Source organism: Pseudophryne corroboree, chromosome 11, assembly GCF_028390025.1.
Source record: "Pseudophryne corroboree isolate aPseCor3 chromosome 11, aPseCor3.hap2, whole genome shotgun sequence".
In the NCBI taxonomy this organism is placed as follows: domain Eukaryota; kingdom Metazoa; phylum Chordata; class Amphibia; order Anura; family Myobatrachidae; genus Pseudophryne; species Pseudophryne corroboree.
This window is the reverse complement of record NC_086454.1, coordinates 67,776,666-67,802,989: the sequence shown is the minus strand read 5'-3', so window position 1 is coordinate 67,802,989 and position 26,324 is coordinate 67,776,666. Positions and strand designations below refer to the sequence as shown.

The following is a 26,324-nucleotide window of genomic DNA, read 5'->3' as shown; positions in this document are numbered from 1 at the left end:
TCCGGACCACTCGTGACAGTCTGAACATTTCCAATATAATCATGTAGATAGGAGTCCAGCAAATTGCTACAATTTCTTGCAATTTTTTAATAATCTCCAAGTAATATACCTCTGAGCAAAGGACCTAAAATAAGGCTTATATAGGATGGGAAATTCCCTGTATTCCTATCTAACCATGATTTAAGTATGATACTGGCCAAACTGTCATTAGACAGTCCTAAGATAATGGCCTATTCTTTATAATAGGGTAAGATATTTATCAGTGTAGTAAATAGGTCCATTCAAGTCCCCTATCCACATTATTATTGGTTTGTTACAGAAAAGGCACCCCGTGATATATTACACTTTTGGTGCAGTGCTATTTATCTGATACCCCCCTCCTGTGATTTATCATACAGGGTTAATCCTTTCAAGATCACCTGTTAACATTACCAGGCTGATTTATTGAATGAAAACAAACTGTAACATATTGGACCATACAATGTTGCGATTCCCTTTTACATTACCGCAGCACTGTAAGGGCTGTAACACACACTCCGGTTTTTTCCGGATGGCAAAAAGCCGGACAAACTTTACATTGTCTACAACAAAAGGATCCTTTCTTTTGATGTGGAGGTTTCTTTAAAGATGGCAAATGGCTTCTCACCAAAAAGTCCTTCAAATTACGCGATCTCCTCCAGCAAATTTGGACTTTATTCGGTAAGATCTCATTCAGATCATCGTCTGTTTTTAGGACTGACCAGTGATTCTGTAGGATGGTATTTATTTTGCGCCATTTATTGTTTAAAGTGCCTATAAATCGTACTGGCTCATCCTTTACCGTTTTGGGCTTTGGGACAAGTAAAGACTCTCTGGAGTATGTTTTAATGTCACGTTTAGCTGTCTTCAGGACCCTATTACTATATCCCCTCTGTTTCAATCTGTCCACGAGCTGTTGTTCTCTTATAGCAAAGTTAGTTGGTTCTGAGCAATTTCTCTTGATACGTAATAATTCGCCTTTGGGTATTCCTTTGATGGTTGTAGGCAAATGCGAGCTGTCAGCATGAAGGATACTATTGGTAGCAGTTTTTTTACCTGAAAGTGTCAGTGGAAATTGAGCCATCGCTATTAATATTTATAGTGAGGTCCAAGAAGTTGACGGTTTCTTGACTCATTACGCCTGTAAGATTCAGGTTCAGATCATTGATGTTAAGTATAGTTATGAATTCTTCCAATAGATTCTGGTCCCCATCCCAAAGGATAAGGACGTCATCTCTGTATCTAAGATACAGTAAAATATGATCTGTATATTTCGCATAGCCGTCCTGAAAAACCGTCTCCCTCTCCCACCATCCCAGGTAGAGGCCAGCATACGTGGGGGCACAAGCCGTCCCCATAGCTGTGCCTCTAACCTGGAGATAGTATCGTTCATTACATGTAAAATTATTTTTCGTTAATATGAACTCAAGTAGGGAGAGGAGAAATGCATTCAGCTCGTGTTGTATATTCATATCAAGAAAAAATGTGATTGCCTTGATACCTTTCATATGATCTATACTGGTGTACAGGCTCTCGACATCATATGTCGCTAGCCAAGTACCCGGGGTCACAGTGATGTTCTGAATTCGATTGAGAACATCCATGGTGTCCCTGACGTAGGAAGGTAAGGCTAAGACAAAATGTCGTAGATATTGATCTACATAAATACTAGCTTTTTCAGTCAGACTTCCCATGCCAGAGATAATCGGTCTCCCAGGTGGATTGACCTCATTCTTGTGAACTTTAGGGAGTAGGTATAGGGTTGGAACTGTAGGTTTCTCTGTCTGCAGAAATTCAAAATCTTTTTTAGAGATAATACCCTGAGTTACTGCCTGTGTGATGATGTTGTTATATTGAATCTGAAAATTAGATGTTGGGTTAAAAGTCAGAGGTTTGTAACATGAACGGTCTCAATTGTTTGTTCAGTTCCTTTGCATAAAGAGTTCTAGGCCAGAGGACCACATTGCCCCCCTTGTCCGAGGGCTTGATAATAGTATCATGCCACTCGGAAATATCTTTTAGGGCAGATCTTTCATCCCTCGTGAGATTGTCATTCTGCACTTGATGGAAATTGTGTTCCTTAAATAACTTATCTAAATCTCTTGATACCAGGTCTAGATATACTTTGACCGGCGGACAGATTTTGAAATCCGGGAAAAAGGTTGATTTCTTTTTGATTTTAGATGCATCGTAAGGCTGTAATTCATGAGAATCTGTTTCATTTTCAGTATTCAATTCTTCCAGCATCCTTAGCATGGATTGATCTTCAGCAGATAATATTGTGGTAGTTATGGACTCTTGTGAAGGATTGCTTTGTTTGGGGAGGGAATCCCTGTACTTGAAAAATTTCTTTAGTAATATATTGCGAGTGAAGAGGTGAAGATCCTTCTCACACTCAAAACGATCAGGCTTAGTCACAGGGGAGAAAGAGAGACCCTTGGATAGGAGAGAAATCTGATTGGGTGTCAGAGTTCTCTCTGTCAGATCAATAATACGTAAATCATCAGATGTTACTTCCTGTATTTCCTCTGTTCCCTGGGTTCTTCTCTCCAATCGCGCGTATCTCGCTTTCTTCTTTCTCCCTTTCCCCCTCCTGATCTTATATTTTCTCGACCAATACCCTCTCGGAGTTCCTTCGGGGTTCTCTCTAAAAAATGATATCTACCGCGTTCTCTGTTGAACATACTGATAGTACCTTCCCCTTCTGATGAATCAACATCAGAAGTTGTGTAATTCGATACACTGTGTGTTCTCTCTCTTACTGCATAAGATTTCCATTTGTATGCTCTGTTTTGTGCGAAATCTGTTATATCCCTATGTAGTTTCCTGCATGTTCTCTCAATGACAACCTTCTCCACTTCCTCAATCTCTTTCTTGTATTTATTATATGTTACCTGGAATTTTTCCACTATTTCAAACCTCTTCAACTTGTCCCCCAAAGCTGCAATCTCTTGTGTATACTTATTAAGCAAGATCTCATCATGTTTGATGAGAATCCTAATCAATTCTTTTGAACACTGTGTGAGAACGGTTTCCCATTCTTTTTGTAAATCCAGGTTGGTCAAAATTATATTTATAGGTGTCCTTTTTATTCTTTTTTAGTACATTAGATTATACTGATTATGGGGCGTTTATTCATCATAGTATACAATGATTAGTATCTCTCAAAGTAAGCTAAAAACTTTTTTGTTATCATTACAAATTCTCTTATGAACTTCTGTTATGTACCCAAGCAATATACCTTTTAAATCTATATGTGATCGGTGTTCATTTATGTCTGGGTTATTTTGAAACATTAGGCATTGTTTATTAGGACTAAATACGTCTAGCTTAAGGAGATGTGCATCCTAATTATGGTGTTAGTATGAGCACGGGTAGGGATGACGTGGCATGCGACCATGTGACAAGATACTTTGAAATGATTGGCTGATCTCCCCTTTACAGCTATCCTTGTTAGGACAATCGGGTTTGCCCTGACGAAGCTGATGTGAAACGTGCACGTTGGGTGGCGTTTCAGAGCGGCATGAATTTGCCTGCTATATTCACTGTAAAATGTTGAAATCATTTGTTGCAATGGAAAACAGTTAAAAGTTATATGCAATAGGATTAGGATCACTTGTACTGAAGGACCACTAATTTAGTTAGACAAGGAGAGAGTCGAGGGAATCATTAATTAAGAGAGCTATATGTGTGTGCAGCAAGATAAATGTGTATGGATACTTTTAGCAATGAGCCTTTGTGAACCAGTATGATATGTGCCACACACGTACTAATAGCCGCTACAGGGATGTGCTGACGGTGATCTAAATACACATGCAATAGAAGCAATTATATGAAAACATGTACTGACACTCATAGTAATGAGCTCAGGCGAATTAGTATAGACCACACTCGTACCAAACAGCTGCTGTAGTGATACGCTGACGGTGATCAAACTATACACGGCTGCATGAACGTACTAATAGAGATATAACTTATTACATATGTCTCAGTGGTCCCTTGCTTCTATTCTGTGAGACACATATGAGAAATTAATTACATCAATACCGCGCCATGCATATGGCACATGATAATAAGACAGCATATGTGTGAATTGGTAGCTATATGCTATTAAACTTGTAATAAGCCTCTACAGGCATGTGATGACGGTGATTTAAACACATACACAATAGAAGCAATTGTATGAAAACATGTACTGACACTCATAGTAATTAGCTTAGGTGAACCAGTGCAATATAGGCTACACTCGTACCAAATAGCTGCTGCAGAGACACGCTGACGGTGATTAAACTATGCACGCAATAGAAGCGGCTGCATGAATGTATCAACAGAGATATAATTTATTATATATGCATCAGTGATCCTTTGCTTCTATTCTGTGAGACACATATGAGAAATCAATCACATTATTAATACCGCGCCATACATATGGCACATGATAACAAGACGGCATATGTGTAAATTAATAGATATATGCTATCAAGTGGTATGGTAACTCTCTACTCTCAGTGACTCCTCACTAAAGATCGACATAGCGGGATTAAATTATAAAGTTAATTACAGTGGTAGCATGCTAATATAAGCTTACATTGTTAGTGACACGCTCGTGAAGCTGAATAAAAGCACACTATATATGCTAACCCGTCCCACTTTATCTATGAATCTCTCTACAATAGAGGAGAACTAAATATATCAAACAGTTACAGTGCTGCGATAATGTAAAAGGGAATCGCAACATTGTATGGTCTAATATGTTACAGTTTGTTTTCTTTCAATAAATCAGCCTGGTAATGTTAACAGGTGATCTTGAAAGGATTAACCCTGTATGAGAAATCACAGGACGGGGGTATCAGATAAATAGCACTGCACCAAAAGTGTAATATATCACGGGGTGCCTTTTCTGTAACAAACCAATAATAATGTGGATAGGGGACTTGAATGGACCTATTTACTACACTGATAAATATCTTACCCTATTATAAAGAATAGGCCATTATCTTAGGACTGTCCAATGACAGTTTGGCCAGTATCATACTTAAATCAGGGTTAGATAGGAATACAGGGAATTTCCCATCCTATATAAGCCTTATTTTAGGTCCTTTGCTCAGAGGTATATTACTTGGAGATTATTAAAAAATTGCAAGAAATTGTAGCAATTTGCTGGACTCCTATCTACATGATTATATTGGAAATGTTCAGACTGTCACGAGTGGTCCGGATCCTTTAAATAACAATACTACCATAAATGGAAACACAATAAATGACACACAGTGAATATATATAATTTTTAATAGATACGGTTTCTTTTATTAATAAAAAAAAATAAAATTCCATATATATTTCACATCAATTTTAACTGATTATCATTAAAAGTTATATTTTAGATTGATTAATCTCTTCTTCCTTTTGTGCGCCAACCAAGAGACAATCTTCTCTATCTCTTTTGTGTCCTCAATCTTATTGTCTATGGCGGCACCCCCAACATATGACAGTGAATTAACATCATAATATATGTATTAATGGGGTTTATATTATATCAGAAAGAACATATATTGACCTTTTGACTAGTGCAGAAGTTGTTCCCTTTCCCTTTGCCCTTTACTTGTTGCAACATTAATAATAAACTGCTATGTCCGAGGAGGCGCCCGGCACAATGCCCGAAAAACAGAGCAATTAGTAAAACAAAATATGCAATCAGGAAAACACATCCGAAACACGGATAAATCGCACACCGTACCCAGCGCCTCCCCAAACACACCACGGCCTTTAAAAACTCAGATTGAGGCAAAGGTAATATTGACACAGCACACAACTATATCCGGAGAGTCACTGGAGTCATAACAGTAGAAACATAGTAACTATGTAAGCTGCACGACCCAGAGCAGGCGCCTTCACTTCACCGAGGACCAGTCCTGCTGAAGTCGACGGGGGGAGGAGTCCGCAGAAGGTCCCGCAATGTTCCATGATTTAAGCAATTTCGCCCCTTCATCCGCATTAGAAATAGAGACAGTGGAGCCATCTCGAGGAATCAACAGTTTAGTAGGGAAACCCCAGCGATAAGGGATATTAGCCTTTCTGAGGGCTGCAGTGATGGGATGAAACGATCGTCGTTTGTAGAGGGTGGCTGCAGACAAATCACCAAAGAGTTGAAGTCCTTGAAGGGCAGAAAGTCGGTCTAGATGCTTTCAATAAGGCCTCTTTAACGTGAGAGTAGTGCATCTTCATTAGGACATCTCTAGGGGCATCGTCTGGAGCCGCTCTGGCCTTTGGCTGCCGATGTATCCGATCAATAAGGAAGTCTGCAGAGGGAGACTGAGGTAATAGAGCTTTAAATAAGGCCACTGCGTAATCATGTAAACTGCTGTGTGACACCGACTCGGGGATCCCACACAGTTTAAGATTGCTACGTCGTGATCTGTCCTCCAAATCCGTGACATGGCCCATAAAAGTTTCACCTCCGCCTCTAATGCATCATGAGAGTCCAGTAGGCCGTTATGAAACCCAACGACTTCCTCCATTTTAGTTTCCAAATGGTCAGTGCGGCCACCCAGGTCATCTATAGATTGTTGACATGCCGTTAAGGTGGTACGGAACTCGGCCGCCACCTCCTCCTTAAAGCGAGACAAAAGTAGCTTCATAGTGCCCACAGTGAGGGCATCTCCATCTCCGACCTTGTCCAAACTCGAAGCGGCTGTAGATGCCGAAGGGGGCGCCTCCATAGGGGGAGGGGTCTGAAGAACTGCGTCCTTAGTGGAGGTCCCAGTGGCTTTAGGACGAGACATTTTCGGAGATGACTTGAAAAATGAAAGCTGTGGGACAGGTTTTGAAGGTTTGCCGCGTCGAGAAGGCATAATAAGGCACAGAGGAAAACAGCTCAACGTTTCCAAACACAGAAGATAGAAAAATCTGAAGGCTCCACTGTCTCAGGGACTATCAAGACATCTCGTAGATAATGACAGGGGTAGGAGATAACTCTCGCATTACATTGGCATGAGCAGGGCTGACAGGGCTATGAGACTAGCCATCCTCTTATGTACGCATAAGAGACACAGAAGAGATACCGGGGGGAGCTCCAGCCCAGCACCCCAAGCGCACTGGTGATAATCAGGCTAGGATGGCAGGCTATATATAATCAAGGCTGCTATAATGATAATTATAATTTGAAGAACTCCTGGCAGCTCCAGGTGTAGATAGAGGGGTGACAGAGTTGCAGCCTATCCACAAGGGAGGGTTCCAGGCGGAGGAGGGAGGCGTCAGTAGGGTCGTAGGTAAGGCCCGCCGTGGTCGCCCCCACGGCCGTATTACTGTTAAACTTCAGCCCCCGGGTCCAGTGTAAAGTGGCTGGAGGCCGCAGCCGCCCGGTGACGGAGGGAGCTGCGCAATCCTCCTGTGCTGCCTAGTGAGTCACCCACAGCCATGGACGGACTTGTGGAGGGGCAGGGGTGCTGCAGGACCCCCGGGTGCCCAGAGGTGAGCAAGCGGGGGGGGGGGGACTCGTCGGCCGCACGGGGCAGTATTTGCCTCGGGGCGGGAAGGTGCTGTATGGGATGTGGTAGGATCAGCTGGGTGAGACCCCAGGGGCACGGGGGGGCAACCTCAGAGAGAGCCGCTGATCTTAGACAGGGGGGGTCCGCGGCCGGGCCAGCGGTCCGCCCGCAGCAGTGGGGGACGGAAGCCCATCCAGAGCTCGTGGGGAGGGGAAGGTGTATTCACCTCAGTTAGGCCGGGGTAGCGGGCCGCACACACCCGGGTGCCGCTGGACGTCTCCTCCAGGCTCCCGCCGAGTCTCTCCCCGTCGCTCGGCAACCAAGATGGCCACCGCCTGGGCTCCGGAGTGCTCGGCTCCGGTCCGGTCCTGGGTTGTTCCTGCTGTTCGTTAGGGAGCACTGAGCAGGCTGGAGAGAGGTCCTGGCAGGGGACAGGGTCCAGGCAGGTTTCTCAGGTGTCCCGGGGGGGGCCAACCACTCGGCTGGGGAGATGAGCAGAAATTGAGGCCCCGGCTTCAGGGCAGTGAGTAGGCCGCAATCCGTGGGAGCCAGGAAACCGGCTCCCCGACTCCGCAGCACTGACTCACCGCTAACACCTCTGGTATAGAATGCTGGCCAGAGCACGTAGGGCAGGTAAATAGGTGTGAGGAGGCTGTTTTATAGTTCAGAAACTCCCAGGTCCCTGGGAGCTCATGTAAAGTGCAGCCTGCTCAATCAGCCTCCAGGCCACGCCCCCAGGAGTTCACTGTTGAGCTCGGGCTTCCGGCTCTGGCAGTGTGCAGCGCACTGTGGGAGACACATCATGATGTCTCTCCCATAGTTCAGAGGAGCGGGCGGCAGGGAAGGATGGCAGCAGTGGGAAGCAGGAGCAAGGCTCAAGGTGAGTATATTGTGTTTATTATTTTTTTGTATGTAAGTGGTGCTATTAGAGGGGGCATAACTACTGGGGGCATATCTACTGGGGGGCATAAATACAGGGGGCATAACTACAGAGGGCATATATATTGGGGGCATAACTACTAGGAGTATAACTACAGGGGGCATTACTACTGGTAGCATAACTACAGGGGGCATGAGTACTGGGTGCATAACTACTGGGTACAATACTACATGGGGCATCACTACTGGGGCAATACTACATGGGGGCATGTAGTGAGGGCATTGTATAGGGAGCACTAATACTATAGGCTATAACTAAGGGGCACTACCACTGTGGTCACTACCATTACAGTGGACATTGCATAAGGGGCACTACTATTGTGGGCATTGTATAAGGGGCACTACTGCTGTGGGCATTATGTGAATTTGGGGTGCTACTACTGTGGGTTTTGTGTATAAGGGCAGCTAATGTGTCATAACATGAATAAGGGACACTATTATGTGGTGTAATGTGAATAAGATTGGGCTACTGTGCTGCATAATTTGAATTGGGGATACTATTGGGTGACTATGCCCCTTTCTTTTTGAGACCACACCCCCTTTTTGTGGCATGCGCAAAACCTTTACTGCACTGGCACCAGGGGGTTCCACCACCTCTCTAGGACCACTTTAAGCACTGGTAGTAGGTAATTCAGAGATCTTAGTTACATATATTTGAAAAGATATGGTTAAGCCTCCAGGCCAATGTCAAGGCGTCTCTGATACAGGAGGTTACTACACTGCTTGATAACAGTGACCAATTTGGGCCTTATAATTGTCTTCTGTAAGGCTACATGCTAAAAGCACATACAAAAATATAGCTAAATTTAGAATCAGCTTACCAGGGGTCACCCCTAGAACCTCCAAATTACACTACAGCATACCTCCCAACATGACCCATTTCCAGGAGTGACAAAGGGCTCTGTTTCTGGACTTCCTCTTAATTTATGGTTGCCATCAGCTGTATTGAAACACCTTTTCTTATTAACTAGATCAATACAGATGACAGCAATCATAAATTAAGAGGCAAGTCCAGGTGTAGAGCATTTTGTCCCTCCTGGAATGGATCATGTTGGGAGGTGTGCTGCAGGAACCAGCATGCTCTCCTAATGCAGGTTCCATCTATGGATCTCTAAACTGAAGTATAAAATGGAATCTACTCAATCAAATTGGTAATACCCCTCAGATGCTGAAAGGGAGGGGATGTTCTAAACCAGAAAGATACACATAACAGATTTCCCCCAGCACACCAAGGGGCATTAGAAATAAGATTTTAAAAACTACATGGTAGTAGATAATTCAGAGATTTTAGTTATATATAATTGCAAAAATATGGCAAGCCTCCAGCCCAACGTCAAGGCTTCTCTGATACTGGAGGTCCCTTCACTGCATGACAACAGTACCCTCTCTGGGCCATATAATTGTCTACATGATAATGAATTGAGAGCCAGCTTACCAGGAGTCACCGCTAGGTCCTCCAAATGTAAGACCCATCTATGCCTCTCTAAACTGAAGTATGAAATGTTAACTGCTCAATCAAATTAGCAATTATCTACACCCCTAGGTGCTGAAAGGGAGGGGTTGTTCTAAATTAGAAAGATACACAAAACAGAATTTCCCCAGCACAGCAAGGGGCATTAGAAATAAGATTTTAAAAACTACATGGTAGTAGATAATTATTCAGAGATCTTAGTTACATATATTTGCAAAAATATGGTAAGCCTCCAGGCCAACATCAAGGCTTCTTTGATACTGGAGGTCACTACACTGCATGATAACAGTACCCTCTCTGGGCCATATAATTGCACTAATTGGGGTTCCTGGTCACTTTATGGAGTAATCGACACAACCCCCCACACACACAACCCCCCACATGTCGACCTTTTCATGTGTCAACCTTTTCTATGTCGACTTTTTTGACATGTCGACTAAGTGTCTGTCGACCTTTTGGTTTCTACCTAATGACTGGCAACTTTACTCAGGTTGACCCTATGATCCATAACCATGCCACGTGGGCATAATGCACTCAGGATTGTCATGCTAATTAAATACACTGTCCACAAGATTCTTGACCGTTCAATTGGGCCTGATTCTCAGTTCCACACTTTTTTTTTGCACTGCACATGCGTCCCGAGAGTACTTACGCACATTTCAGTCATCCATATCACTGCCATATCTCCACTTGCCACTGAATGGGAGGAGTTGTGAGCAATTGAGCATTTGTATGCAGGCTAAGTAACTGGAAGGTGAGTCATAAGCGTGTCACCTAAGACTCCTACATTTGTTTACTATGATAGTCAATTGGGGGGATTCTCTGGGGTGCGGGGCTCCCTGTGCCTACCGCGGCTGGATGTCCCTGGGGCATCACAATCTAACACTATTTCTATACAATATGGCACTTATAGTTTGTTTTATATATATGTAACACTTTCACATCATTTTCTTTCACTCCTCACATCACTCACACATGCAGCAGCAGCTGCTCCTACCTCTTTAACCCTTTATTTGTATCACTCTTGCGGTGCCCTAGGGTTGTCTGGCTGGGTGGCTCTGGGGTGTCCTGCACCACGGACCTGAACCCCTAGAGTTAGTGTTAGGGACTTACCCAATGAGAGGCTACCTTGGCACGGTGGGTAAACTCATAGCCCTGGCCAGGATTATGCTAAATGCCTTTGGTTATTACAGGTTGAGCTAGTGTGAGATAGTGCACCTGCAACTTTTTTCCCTTGTATACATCTACAAATATTTACCTGACTCTGAGTAGCATCGGAGATTTGCTGTTATTTCAGTGTATATAGGGGGTCATTCCGAGTTGATCGCTAGCTGCTTTCGTTCGCAGCGCAGCGATCAGTCCAAAAATCGACAATTCTGCACATGCGTATGGGGCGCACTGCGCACGCGCGTCGTACTTTCACAAAAGCTGAAGTAGTTTAACACAAGCACTAGCGACGCTTTTGTGTCGCACTGCTGATCATTGAGTGATTGACAGGAAGTGGGTGTTTCTGGGTGGTAACTGACCGTTTTCGGGGAGTGTGTGTAAAAAACGCAGGCGTGCCAGATAAAAATGCGGGAGTGGCTGGGGAAACGGGGGAGTGGCTGGCCGAACGCAGGGCGTTTGTGACGTCAAAATAGGAAGTAAATAGTCTGAAGTCATCGCAAGCTAGGAGTAGGTCTCGAGCTACTCTGAAACTGCACAATCTTTTTATGTAGCAGCGCTGCTATCCTTTTGTTCGCACTTCTGCTAAGCTAAGATACACTCCCAGAGGGCGGCGGCCTAGCGTTTGTACGGCTGCTAAAAGCAGCTAGCGAGCGAACTACTCGGAATGACCCCCATAATGTGGCTACTGTTACAGCGGAGAGGCATTCAACTTGGAATGAGACTCGGGTGTGGTTCATTAGGTCGACATGAGTTAGGTCGACATACATTGGGTTGATATGCATTAGGTCGACATGATCAGTAGGTCGACATGTGCTAGGTCGACGTGGAAAAAGGTCAACATGATTTTTTTTTACTTTTTTTGGTGTTGTTTTCTTTGAAAAGAGACGGGGAACTCCAATTAGTGCACCATAACCCCTCGCGTGGCTCGCTTCGCTCGCCATGCTTCGGGCACAGGTTACCATTCCCATTTGTAGTCCACATGGATCGTTAAGTATGAAAAGGTCAAAAAAATGAAAAAAATGGTAAAAAACTCATGTCAACCTTTTTCCAGGTCAACCTAGTACATGTCGACCTGATGACAATGTCGACCTAGTGATCATGTTGACCTAATGCATGTCGACCAAACATGGTCGACACAATGTATGTCAACCTAACTCATGTTGACCTAATGACCGCCATCCATGAGACTCATGAGAAGGATTCAATTGTTTTTTTGGGCACCCATAAGTAATGGCTGTTTGACATAGCTATTCAATTGTTTTTGGCGCTTGGGCAGGACTGCATTATTTCTGTTCACACCCTCCTGAGGTGGTGCGCAGAGATCCATGAAAGTGGGCTGATTGGGCGCTCACGCATGAGGCCATACTCAGATGAAGAAGACTGCACCTGTCACAGGGCTGGTGGTGCCAGCGATAGTGGTGTCTACAGACGCAGCAGGCAGTATTGCAGCATCTACAGACACAGCAGTGGGTGCCTCAGTCCTTCCACATTCATATGCACAGATGCACCAGGAAAGGGTTTGTCGTGGTATTTGCATAAAGTCGTAGAAGGGTGACTGCCAGCAGACGCATCTGCTGTATATCTCTCTCTAAGGATTGATACATCTCCCCCATCGACTAATGTTAAGCACATATCTATCTGTATTTAAATCACAAACATGTCTTACATATTCTTAATGCATGTATCTCCTATATAGTTGCCCAGATCTGTGACTCTGTGACTGTGTGGATAATGCTGGGCGTGGCTAGAAGCTCTCATTGGGTTAGCAGCAGGTCTATCACACCCAGTCCACAGCTGATTGGGTGAGAAACGCCCTCCCACACAGGTTACCTCCAATGGGAGGCTCTGCCCTTTGTCTGCTGTGTGTTCCCAGAGCAGGATTAACAATGGGGCTGATGGGGCCGCAGCTCCAGCTCCACACCCCATAATAGGCCCATTGCATCTGCAGCAACATACCCTCCAACAATTTACACATAAAAATCGCTACAAATTTGAAAAGGGGGCGTGGCCACTGGTACAGTGGCATGGTCACGCCCCTTTTCCTATACTTTCAATGGAAGTTTGGAGAGCCAAATATCGGTACAGACTATAAATAAAGGTACTGTACCTGCCAAAAAGGTGCAGCTGGAGGGCATGCCACTGCATCTGCAGCAAGTCTCTGCGCTGTAGATATGGAAAAAAATTAACTTTTACTGCAGCGTCCTATGGGAGTCATTCTGATCTGATCGCTGGCTGCAGTTCATCGCAGCGATCAGGTCAGAACTGCACATGCACGGCACCGCAGTGCACCCGCGCATGGCTGACAGCCGACGGCTGTCGTTGCCTAGTGATCGCCTCTGCCTGATTGACAGGCAGAGGCGGCCGCTGGGCAGAGGGGGGGGCACGGCAGCGTTTGCCCACCGTTTTGTGGGCACATTCCGGCCAACACAGCCGCTGCGACCAGGGCACCGACGAGTATCTCCAGACAGCCGCAGGAGCTGCGCTGGCTGGGAGTTACTCTTCAAGTACAAATGCATCGCCGCTGTGCAATGCTTTTGTACTTGGGCGGGGAAAGGGGCGGCCTGACATGCGGGCCGGACTAGCCCTGTGCTGGGCGTCCCCTGCATGTCAGTGTAAGTGATCGTTGCTGTGCTAAATTTAGCACAGCTACGATCAAGTCGGAATGACCCCCTATGTCCTGCTGCCAGTCCACCTGCCCCCTCCGGCATCAACAATCCCCACTCGATAACCACGGCCCAGGTGGAACAAAAGCTGCTGCGGCCACCGGCATAGATGTGTATGAAAGCGGCGCAGTGGAAGGCTTTCAAAGCCCTCTCTAGTCTCTGAGCCCTGGAGACTCCTCTGCGCATGATGTCACAGAAGTGCCTCCCCGCCACAGCCGTGCCCAGATCCCCAGAGGCCCTGACTCCGCAACACAGCACTTGAACTGCCGGCCTGGAAGCACAGAGATGGCTAATATATAGGATACAGTGGGTGATATCGTGGAGGGTAATGTCTGGACGTTGAATCAATGTAAAAGGTGACAGTGCTGTGCAGTGCAGTGGGTGTGCAGTGTCACTGACTCTGCACAGCACTCACCTTTTACATCGATTCAGCGAGTCAGTCAGTTCTGCCAGCCAATCACTATTGTTAGCGTTGGTGTCCCAACGCGCCGCATTACAGGGAAGTAGACGCACTAAATAAACTAAAGCTCCCAGCAGCCCTTAGCGCCGAAGCATTCCGGTGCTAAGGCCTGCTGGAAGCTGTAGTTTATTGAGTTCATCTTCTTCCCTGTAATGTGGCGCGTTGGGACATCGGCGCTAACAATAGTGACTGGCTGCTTGACTGCTGTGCGAGACTCCGGGAGAGCCACTGCCAAAGGGAGGACAGCAGCCCAGCTGCTTCCAGGAGAAGAAGCAGGAAAAGCATTACCCGCCACTACCCCACTCGCAGTACCTCTGGGCCCCATCCGCGACACCCGCACACCCTCCTCCCCCACCCACGGTGGTTCCAGACCCCCTCCCCCACCCGCACACCCCCCGTGCCCGCCCCTCTCCCACCACCACACCAGCCCCTCCCCGACCCGCGCCACCCCCGCAACCACTTCTCCCCCACCCGCACCACCCCCGGACCCCCTCCCCCATCTGCTTCTCCCCCGCACCCGCCACTCCCCCGACCACAGCACCTACTAGGTGATTCATCCGGCCCTGCGTGCGCTGTTCACGCCATTGCAAGGGGCTACAACCCCTTAACCATCGCACACCCTTTGTCCGTGCAATATTTAACCACTCACACAATTATGATTGGAGGTAATACTCCATATAATACAAATATTGCACGTCACAAGGGTATGCAAGGGTTAAGGGGGCATAGCCCCTTACGACGGTGTGAAGTGCACCCGTAGGGCGCAATGAATCACCTAGTTATATCATATGTCTTTAGCCTTTTCCTACTATAAAGTTAAGGTAAAATTATTATAAACATATCTCAAATTCTCCTGGGCAGGAGGGCGAGGCGCTCAGCACATATAAACATACATGTTATTTATGATGTATGTACTATGCAGTATATGTGCTGGCCGATTGTCGCGGGGATCGGCAGCACTGTGTTTATATTATACCGCCGTGCGGCACTTGGGACTCAGCAGTATTAAGCTGTACTCTCCTTCTAGACCCGCCCCCAGTCTCCTATTGGCTAGTTTCCCAGCAGTCTGGGGATGGGCTTAGAACGAGAAGAGAAGCCTAATTCTGAGTCTCAGGTGTCACATGGTGGCTTAAAACACACACACTGCTGCTGATCCCCGGGATAACCAGCCAGCACATATATTACATACAGCATAACCGGGGCTGCATCCGCCACCATTACCTACATATATATCATGACAAATACTCTACATTATTAACTTCTCATTATCCTTCCAAGCTATAGGACTACCTATAAACATGACAGTCACCTACAGCAATCGTGTAGCAGATGCCAAACTGGGGACCTTCTCCCGGCTGCTACTCCGTTGGCGAGGCAGTATCTACAAATTACTGTACCAAGAGTTCCTCATCTTCATCGGCTGTTACTTCATCATCAGTGCTACCTACAGGTATATCTCTTGTTATATTTCTATGGGACTGTAATGTGCTCATGAAAAAACAAAGTGCACTTCCCTGCGCTGGACGTATTACAGCTGCAGATATAGATATATTCCGGAGTTATCTACCGGAAAAAACCAATGTCACAAAATAAAAGATTATATCATATGCGCTACAATACTTGATGGGTATATACACACAAGTTGTCAGACCGGTTTACTTTCAAGTGTCCCAATGATTGCAATTGCAGTCTCAAAATGATTTCTCCACGAGCAGGTACATGTGAAGGAAAGACAAAGACAAAAATCTCCAATGTGTAGTAGTTCTTTTCACAATGTGAGGAATATGACGTGACTGAAGGGTATCAATTATCCACTCCTTTGTGTCTTTATATGGTATTATGGGACCACCCGGAGAGTGTTTTGATTAAAAACACAGAATGCTCACTTTCTTGCTTATTTTATAATACATGGACGAACTCCTATAGAGGTTTCTTTCGATTTTTTTCACCAAAAGGCACCCTCTTCGCTCGTTAATATAGATGTATCTCTCAACAATGGTGTGTAAGGAAAAAGAGAAAAAATTCCAATGTGTAAATGTTTTCCTGAACCTTATATTATAAATGGGATATATGGGTGATGTTCTGACCCTTTCCCCTTCGTGTCTTATGAGTTTTTTAAAGGGTCACCCAAAATTGTGTGAAAGATCACAAATACAGAAAAAAGCTTACTTTTGCTTACATAAACACAAGCAGGTATATACGTATAAAGGTATCTTTCAGACTTGTATAAACCACAAGAAACAGGTATCTTCTAACATGACATGCTTACACGTATGCTTACTTGAAGTGTGCAGGGTATGTTCCTATAGCGGTTTCTTTCAAACTCCTCCGTCAGGTTCTCACTGAAAGCATGCCACCAACGCGTTTCGACTACTCTAGTCTTCCTAAGCATACGTGTAAGCATGTCATGTTAGAAGATACCTGTTTCTTGTGGTTTATACAAGTCTGAAAGATACCTTTATACGTATATACCTGCTTGTGTTTATGTAAGCAAAAGTAAGCTTTTTTCTGTATTTGTGATCTTTCACACAATTTTGGGTGACCCTTTAAAAAACTCATAAGACACGAAGGGGAAAGGGTCAGAACATCACCCATATATCCCATTTATAATATAAGGTTCAGGAAAACATTTACACATTGGAATTTTTTCTCTTTTTCCTTACACACCATTGTTGAGAGATACATCTATATTAACAAGCGAAGAGGGTGCCTTTTGGTGAAAAAATCGAAAGAAACCTTTATAGGAGTTCGTCCATGTATTATAAAGTAAGCAAGAAAGTGAGCATTCTGTGTTTTTAATCAAAACACTCTCCGGGTGGTCCCATAATACCATATAAAGACACAAAGGAGTGGATAATTGATACCCTTCAGTCACGTCATATTCCTCACATTGTGAAAAGAACTACTACACATTGGAAATTTTTGTCTTTGTCTTTCCTTCACATGTACCTGCTCGTGGAGAAATCATTTTGAGACTGCAATTGCAATCATTGGGACACTTGAAAGTAAACCAGTCTGACAACTTGTGTGTATATACCCATCAAGTATTGTAGCGCATATGATATAATCTTTTATTTTGTAATGTGCTCATATTCATCAATCTCTGGAAAGCGTAATTTTCTAGAGCACCTGGAGCGGTCGTTCCGTAATGGCATCTAGGACAGCATATAGTAGTGATAGGCAAGCTGACTCTGCTATAGTAAGACACTGCTGCTCCCTGGTTTAGCCACTCCTGCCCCCAGCAAATGTGATATTATCATGTCACAGATAAGGGAGCCAGTAGCAAGGAGTTGGGCAAGGGGCGCCTCTCCAAGCAGCAGGGTGCCCTTCCATGCACCCCACAAGCCAGAGAAAGGTACCACTCGGGCAGTGATGATGTTGAACACCCCTGATTACAGCCCTGCAACCTGATACACTTTGGGAGCTGCATTGTATGGCCCTTTAACATCCAAAATGGCATCACATTACTCTTATGCTCAGTATTAAGTTAAAGTAATGTGTTAAGATATTGTTTTCAATTAAATGGACAGCTATCTGTACTGTAATAGCACACTAGCAGACCTTTTACACAAGCATTACAAGCGATAACATACAAATAGACAACAAAGCAAGAAAGAGCATGGAGGTGGAAGTAAACGATTGGAGGGCCACATTTGGCCCTACAGCTGCCCGTTGCCTATCACTGGCATATAGAGTTATATTTATGATATGACAAAAAGCTCTATTCACAGTGAACAAGGGTGTTTTCGCTGTAGATAGAGCTTTCTCTATATAGTCTCAGTTTGGCAAGTACAGCAAAAGACGTTCATATCACAACCTGAATGTAGTATATCCAACACCATCAATTCTAGACACACTGCCATGATGGCTTCTCCCTGATTACTGATTCTAGACACTGCCATTCTGCCCTCCTCCCTGATTACTGAATCTAGACACTGCCATTATGACCTCCTTCCTGATTACTGATTCTAGACACTGCCATTCTGCCCTCCTCCCTGATTACTGAATCTAGACACTGCCATCATGACCTCCTTCCTGATTACTGATTCTAGACACTGCCATTCTGCCCTCCTCCCTGATTACTGATTCTAGACACTGCCATTATGACTTCCTTCCTGATTACTGATTCTAGACACTTTTATTATGCCTTCTCCCTAATTATTGATTCTAGACACTGCCATTATGCCTTCTCCCTGGTGACTGATTCTATACACACTGCCATTAGGCCCTCCTCCCTGATTACTGAATCTAGACACTGCCATTATGCCTTCTCCCCGAATATTGATTCTAAACACAACAGTTATGCCCTCCTCCCTGATTACTGATTCTAGACACTGCCATTATACCTTCTCCCTGATTATTGATTTTAGACACTGCCATTATGCCTTCTCCCTGATTACTGAATCTAGACACTGTCATTATGCCTTCTCCCTGATTATTGATTCTAGACACAACGATTATGCCTTCTTCTTGATTACTGAGTCTAGACACTGTCATTATGCCTTCTCCCTGATTACTGATTCTACACACTGCCATTATGCCTTCTCCCTGATTACTGATTCTAAACACTGCCATTATGCCTTCTCCCTGATTATTGGTTCTAGACACTTCCATTATGCCTTTTCCCTGATTACTGATTGTAGACACTGCCATTATGCCTTCTCTTTGCCATTATGCCTTCTCTCTGATTACTGATTCTAGACACTGCCATTATGCCTTCTCTGTGATTACTAATTCTAGAAACTTCCATTCTGCCCCCCTCACTGATTACTGATTCTAGACACTGCCATTCTGCCATCCTTCCTGATTACTTATTCTAGACACTTTTATTATGCCTTTTCCCTGATTATTGATTCTAGACACTGCCATTATGCCTTCTCCCTGATGACTGATTCTAGACACACTGCCATTAGGCCTTCTCCCCGATTATTGATTTTAGACACTACAATTATGCCCTCCTCCCTGATTACTGAATCTAGACACTGCCATTATGCCTTCTCCCTGATTATTGATTCTAGACACTTCCATTATGCCTTTTCCCTGATTACTGATTGTAGACACTGCCATTATGCCTTCTCTTTGCCATTATGCCTTCTCTCTGATTACTGATTCTAGACACTGCCATTATGCCTTCTCTGTGATTACTAATTCTAGAAACTTCCATTCTGCCCTCCTCACTGATTACTGATTCTAGACACTGCCATTCTGCCATCCTTCCTGATTACTTATTCTAGACACTTTTATTATGCCTTCTCCCTAATTATTGATTCTAGACACTGCCATTATGCCTTCTCCCTGATGACTGATTCTATACACACTGCCATTAGGCCCTCCTCCCTTATTACTGAATCTAGACACTGCCATTATGCCTTCTCCCCGAATATTGATTCTAAACACAACAGTTATGCCCTCCTCCCTGATTACTGATTCTAGACACTGCCATTATGCCTTCTCCCTGATTATTGATTTTAGACACTGCCATTATGCCTTCTCCCTGATTACTGAATCTAGACACTGCCATTATGCCTTCTCCCTGATTATTGATTCTAGACACAACGATTATACCTTCTTCTTGATTACTGAGTCTAGACACTGCCATTATGCCTTCTCCCTGATTACTGATTCTACACACTGCCATTATGCCTTCTCCATTATTACTGATTCTAGACACTGCCATTATGCCTTCTCCCTGATTACTGATTCTAAACACTGCCATTATGCCTTCACCCTGATTATTGATTCTAGACACTTACATTATGCCTTTTCCCTGATTACTGATTGTAGACACTGCCATTATGCCTTCTCTTTGCCATTTTGCCTTCTCTCTGATTACTGATTCTAGACACTGCCATTATGCCTTCTCTGTGATTACTAATTCTAGAAACTTCCATTCTGCCCTCCTCACTGATTACGGATTCTAAACACTGCCATTTTGCCATCCTTCCTGATTACTTATTCTAGACACTTTTATTATGCCTTCTCTCTGATTATTAATTCTAGACACTGCCATTATGCCTTCTCCCTGATGACTGATTGTAGACACTTCCATTATGCCTTCTCTCTGATTACTGATTATAGACACTGCCATTATGCCTTCTCCCTGATTACTAATTCTAGAAATTTCCATTCTGCCCTCCTCGCTGATTACTGATTCTAGACACTGCCATTCTGCCATCCTTCCTGATTACTTATTCTAGACACTTTTATTATGCCTTCTCCCTAATTATTGATTCTAGACACTGCCATTATGCCTTCTCCCTGATGACTGATTCTATACACACTGCCATTAGGCCCTCCTCCCTTATTACTGAATCTAGACACTGCCATTATGCCTTCTCCCCGAATATTGATTCTAAACACAACAGTTATGCCCTCCTCCCTGATTACTGATTCTAGACACTGCCATTATGCCTTCTCCCTGATTATTGATTTTAGACACTGCCATTATGCCTTCTCCCTGATTACTGAATCTAGACACTGCCATTATGCCTTCTCCCTGATTATTGATTCTAGACACAACGATTATGCCTTCTTCTTGATTACTGAGTCTAGACACTGCCATTATGCCTTCTCCCTGATTACTGATTCTACACACTGCCATTATGCCTTCTCCATTATTACTGATTCTAGACACTGCCATTATGCCTTCTCCCTGATTACTGATTCTAAACACTGCCATTATGCCTTCTCCCTGATTATTGATTCTAGACACTTACATTATGCCTTTTCCCTGATTACTGATTGTAGACACTGCCATTATGCCTTCTCTTTGCCATTTTGCCTTCTCTCTGATTACTGATTCTAGACACTGCCATTATGCCTTCTCTGTGATTACTAATTCTAGAAACTTCCATTCTGCCCTCCTCACTGATTACTGATTCTAAACACTGCCATTTTGCCATCCTTCCTGATTACTTATTCTAGACACTTTTATTATGCCTTCTCCCTGATTATTAATTCTAGACACTGCCATTATGCCTTCTCCCTGATGACTGATTGTAGACACTTCCATTATGCCTTCTCTCTGATTACTGATTATAGACACTGCCATTATGCCTTCTCCCTGATTACTAATTCTAGAAATGTCCATTCTGCCCTCCTCGCTGATTACTGATTCTAGACACTGCCATTCTGCCATCCTTCCTGATTACTTATTCTAGACACTTTTATTATGCCTTCTCCCTGATTATTGATTCTAGACACTGCCATTATGCCTTCTCCTTGATGACTGATTCTAGACACTGCCATTAGGCCCTCCTCCCTGATTACTGAATGTAGACACTGCCATTATGCCTTCTCCCTGATTATTGATTCTAGACACTACCATTATGCCCTCCTCCCTGATTACTGAATCTATACACTGCCATTATGCCTTCTCCCTGATTATTGATTCTAGACACTGCCATTATGCCTTCTCCCTGATTACGGATTCTAGACACTGCCATTATGCCTTCTCCCTGATTACTGATTCTAGACACTGCCATTATGCCTTCTCCCTGATTATTGATTCTAGACACTGCCATTATGCCTTTTCCCTGATTACTGATTGTAGACACTGCCATTATGCCTTCTCTTTGCCATTATGCATTCTCTCTGATTACTGATTCTAGACACTGCCATTATGCCTTCTCTGTGATTACTAATTCTAGAAACTTCCATTCTGCCCCCCTCACTGATTACTGATTCTAGACACTGCCATTCTGCCATCCTTCCTGATTACTTATTCTAGACACTTTTATTATGCCTTCTCCCTGATTATTGATTCTAGACACTGCCATTATGCCTTCTCCCTGATGACTGATTCTAGACACACTGCCATTAGGCCTTCTCCCCGATTATTGATTCTAGACACTACAATTATGCCCTCCTCCCTGATTACTGAATCTAGACACTGCCATTATGCCTTCTCCTTGATGACTGATTCTAGACACTGCCATTAGGCCCTCCTCCCTGATTACTGAATGTAGACACTGCCATTATGCCTTCTCCCTGATTATTGATTCTAGACACTACCATTATGCCCTCCTCCCTGATTACTGAATCTATACACTGCCATTATGCCTTCTCCCTGATTATTGATTCTAGACACTGCCATTATTCCTTCTCCCTGATTACTGATTCTAGACACTGCCATTATGCCTTCTCCCTGATTATTAATTCTAGACTCTGCCATTATGCCTTCTCCCTGATGACTGATTGTAGACACTTCCATTATGCCTTCTCTCTGATTACTGATTATAGACACTGCCATTATGCCTTCTCCCTGATTACTAATTCTAGAAATGTCCATTCTGCCCTCCTCGCTGATTACTGATTCTAGACACTGCCATTCTGCCATCCTTCCTGATTACTTATTCTAGACACTTTTATTATGCCTTCTCCCTGATTATTGATTCTAGACACTGCCATTATGCCTTCTCCTTGATGACTGATTCTAGACACTGCCATTAGGCCCTCCTCCCTGATTACTGAATGTAGACACTGCCATTATGCCTTCTCCCTGATTATTGATTCTAGACACTACCATTATGCCCTCCTCCCTGATTACTGAATCTATACACTGCCATTATGCCTTCTCCCTGATTATTGATTCTAGACACTGCCATTATGCCTTCTCCCTGATTACTGATTCTAGACACTGCCATTATGCCTTCTCCCTGATTACTGATTCTAGACACTGCCATTATGCCTTCTCCCTGATTATTGATTCTAGACACTGCCATTATGCCTTTTCCCTGATTACTGATTGTAGACACTGCCATTATGCCTTCTCTTTGCCATTATGCATTCTCTCTGATTACTGATTCTAGACACTGCCATTATGCCTTCTCTGTGATTACTAATTCTAGAAACTTCCATTCTGCCCCCCTCACTGATTACTGATTCTAGACACTGCCATTCTGCCATCCTTCCTGATTACTTATTCTAGACACTTTTATTATGCCTTCTCCCTGATTATTGATTCTAGACACTGCCATTATGCCTTCTCCCTGATGACTGATTCTAGACACACTGCCATTAGGCCTTCTCCCCGATTATTGATTCTAGACACTACAATTATGCCCTCCTCCCTGATTACTGAATCTAGACACTGCCATTATGCCTTCTCCTTGATGACTGATTCTAGACACTGCCATGAGGCCCTCCTCCCTGATTACTGAATGTAGACACTGCCATTATGCCTTCTCCCTGATTATTGATTCTAGACACTACCATTATGCCCTCCTCCCTGATTACTGAATCTATACACTGCCATTATGCCTTCTCCCTGATTATTGATTCTAGACACTGCCATTATGCCTTCTCCCTGATTACTGATTTTAGACACTGCCATTATGCCTTCTCCCTGATTACTGATTTTAGACACTGCCATTATGCCTTCTCCCTGATTATTGATTCTAGACTCTTCCATTATGCCTTTTCCCTGATTACTGATTGGAGACACTGCCATTATGCCTTCTCTTTGCCATTATGCCTTCTCTCTGATTACTGATTCTAGACACTGCCATTATGCCTTCTCTGTGATTACTAATTCTAGAAACTTCCATTCTGCCCCTCTCACTGATTACTGATTCTAGACACTGCCATTCTGCCATCCTTCCTGATTACTTATTCTAGACACTTTTATTATGCCTTCTCCCTGATTATTGATTCTAGACACTGCCATTATGCCTTCTCCCTGATGACTGATTCTAGACACACTGCCATTATGCCTTCTCCCCGATTATTGATTCTAGACACTACAATTATGCCCTCCTCCCTGATTACTGAATCTAGACACTGCCATTATGCCTTCTCCCTGATTATTGATTCTAGACACTGCCATTATGCCTTCTCCCTGATTATTGATTCTAGACACTGCCATTATGCCTTCTCCCTGATTACTGATTCTAGACACTGCCATTATGCCTTCTCCCTGATTACTGATTCTAGACACTGTCATAATGCCTTCTCCCTGATTACTGATTCTAGACACTGCCATTATGCCTTCTCCCTGATTACTGATTCTAGACACTGTCATTATGCCTTCTCCCTGATTACTGATTCTAGACACTGCCATTATGCCTTCTCCCTGATTACTGATTCTAGACACTTCCATTATGTCTTTCCCTGATTACTGATTCTAGACACTGCCATTATGCCTTCTCCCTGATTACTGATTCTAGACACTTCCATTATGCCTTCTCCCTGATTACTGATTGTAGACACTGCCATTATGCCTTCTCTCTGATTACTGATTCTAGACACTGCCATTATGCCTTCTCTCTGATTACTGATTCTAGAAACTTCCATTCTGCCCTCCTCCCTGATTACTGATTCTAGACACTGCCATTCTGCCATCCTTCCTGATTACTTATTCTAGACACTTTTATTATGCCTTTTCCCTGATTATTGATTGTACACACTGCCATTATGCCTTCTCCCTCATTACTGATTCTAGACACTGCCATTATGCCTTTTTCCTGATTACTGATTCTACAGCCTGCAATTATACCTTCTCCCTGATTATTGATTCTAGACACTTCCATTATGCCTTCTCCCAGATCAACTTTTTATAGCAGCACTCATTCCCTGAATAATCACTAATTATAAATATGATTCTTTCAAATAACTTATAAGTAATAATATTGACTACAAGAAAAGATTCTCAATACCCATATGTGGTATAGATACCTTTATTGTTACCACATATGATGTATTATATGTCCCCTTTGTTCTAATGGGGACAACTAAGTGAAATATTAAAAAATTTGATAGAGACAGAATAACGTGTATGGAAAAATAAATTAAATTATGTGTAGAGAATATGTTAAAAAAAATGCTAGTGTGCTGTCTTGATTTGCAGATCAACAGAACCTGTGAATCAAATGTTTTTTGATTTATTTTGATAAAACCACCACTAACTTTTTCAATCAAAGTAAATCAAAATAAATCAAAAAACATTTGATTCACAGGTTCTGTTGATCTGCAAATCAAGACAGCACACTAGCATTTTTTTTAACATATTCTCTACACATAATTTAATTTATTTTTCCATACACGTTATTCTGTCTCTATCAAATTTTTTAATATTTCACTTAGTTGTCCCCGTTAGAACAAAGGGGACATATAATACATCATATGTGGTAACAATAAAGGTATCTATACCACATATGGGTATTGAGAATCTTTTCTTGTAGTCAATATTATTACTTATAAGTTATTTGAAAGAATCATATTTATAATTAGTGATTATTCAGGGAATGAGTGCTGCTATAAAAAGTTGATCTGCTTTTTTCTTTTTCTGTTAACATTATATATTTAGATCAACAAGCAGCACCACCGCAACACAATTGTGTTGAAATATTGTTTTGATCAGCACAAAATGTTAGATTACAAATATTCCCTGTAAAATTATTATCTATCCATAATCTGGTGCGGGAGTCTCTTTAATTTGAAACTGAATCTATACACTGCCATTATACCTTCTCCCTGATTATTGATTCTAGACACTTCCATTATGCCTTCTCCCTGATTACTGATTGTAGACACTGCCATTAGGCCCTCCTCCCTTATTACTGAATCTAGACACTGCCATTATGCCTTCTCCCTGATTACTGATTGTAGACACTGCCATTAGGCTCTCCTCCCTGATTACTGAATCCAGACACTGCCACTATGCCTTCTCCCTGATTATTGATTCTAGACACTGCCATTATGCCTTCTCCCTGATTATTGATTCTAGACACTGTCATTATGCCTTCTCCCTGATTACTGAATCTATACACTGCCATTATGCCTTCTCCCTGATTACTGATTCTAGACACTGCCGTTATGCCTTCTCCCTGATTATTGATTCTAGACACTGCCATTATGCCTTCTCCCTGATTATTGATTCTAGACACTGTCATTATGCCTTCTCCCTGATTACTGAATCTATACACTGCCATTATGCCTTCTCCCTGATTACTGATTCTAGACACTGCCGTTATGCCTTCTACCTGATTATTGATTGTAGACACTTCCATTATGACTTCTCCCTGATTACTGATTGTAGACACTGCCATTATGCCTTCTCCCTCATTACTGAATCTATACACTGCCTTTATGCCTTCTCCCTTATTATTGATTCTAGACAC

The 26,324-nt window shown here is 43.4% G+C and overlaps 1 protein-coding gene across 1 annotated transcript in view; it reads left to right on the top strand.

The window, feature by feature from the left end:
* The first annotated feature begins 15,494 nt into the window (after positions 1-15,494).
* The window catches only part of BEST1 (bestrophin 1), a 46,640-nt gene continuing 35,810 nt past the window's right edge, over positions 15,495-26,324 (top strand). The window contains exon 1 of the mRNA XM_063946096.1: positions 15,495-15,655. Within this exon, the coding sequence (XP_063802166.1) occupies positions 15,504-15,655 (152 nt within the window). The 5' untranslated portion in view covers positions 15,495-15,503. The remainder of the gene's footprint in view (positions 15,656-26,324) is intronic.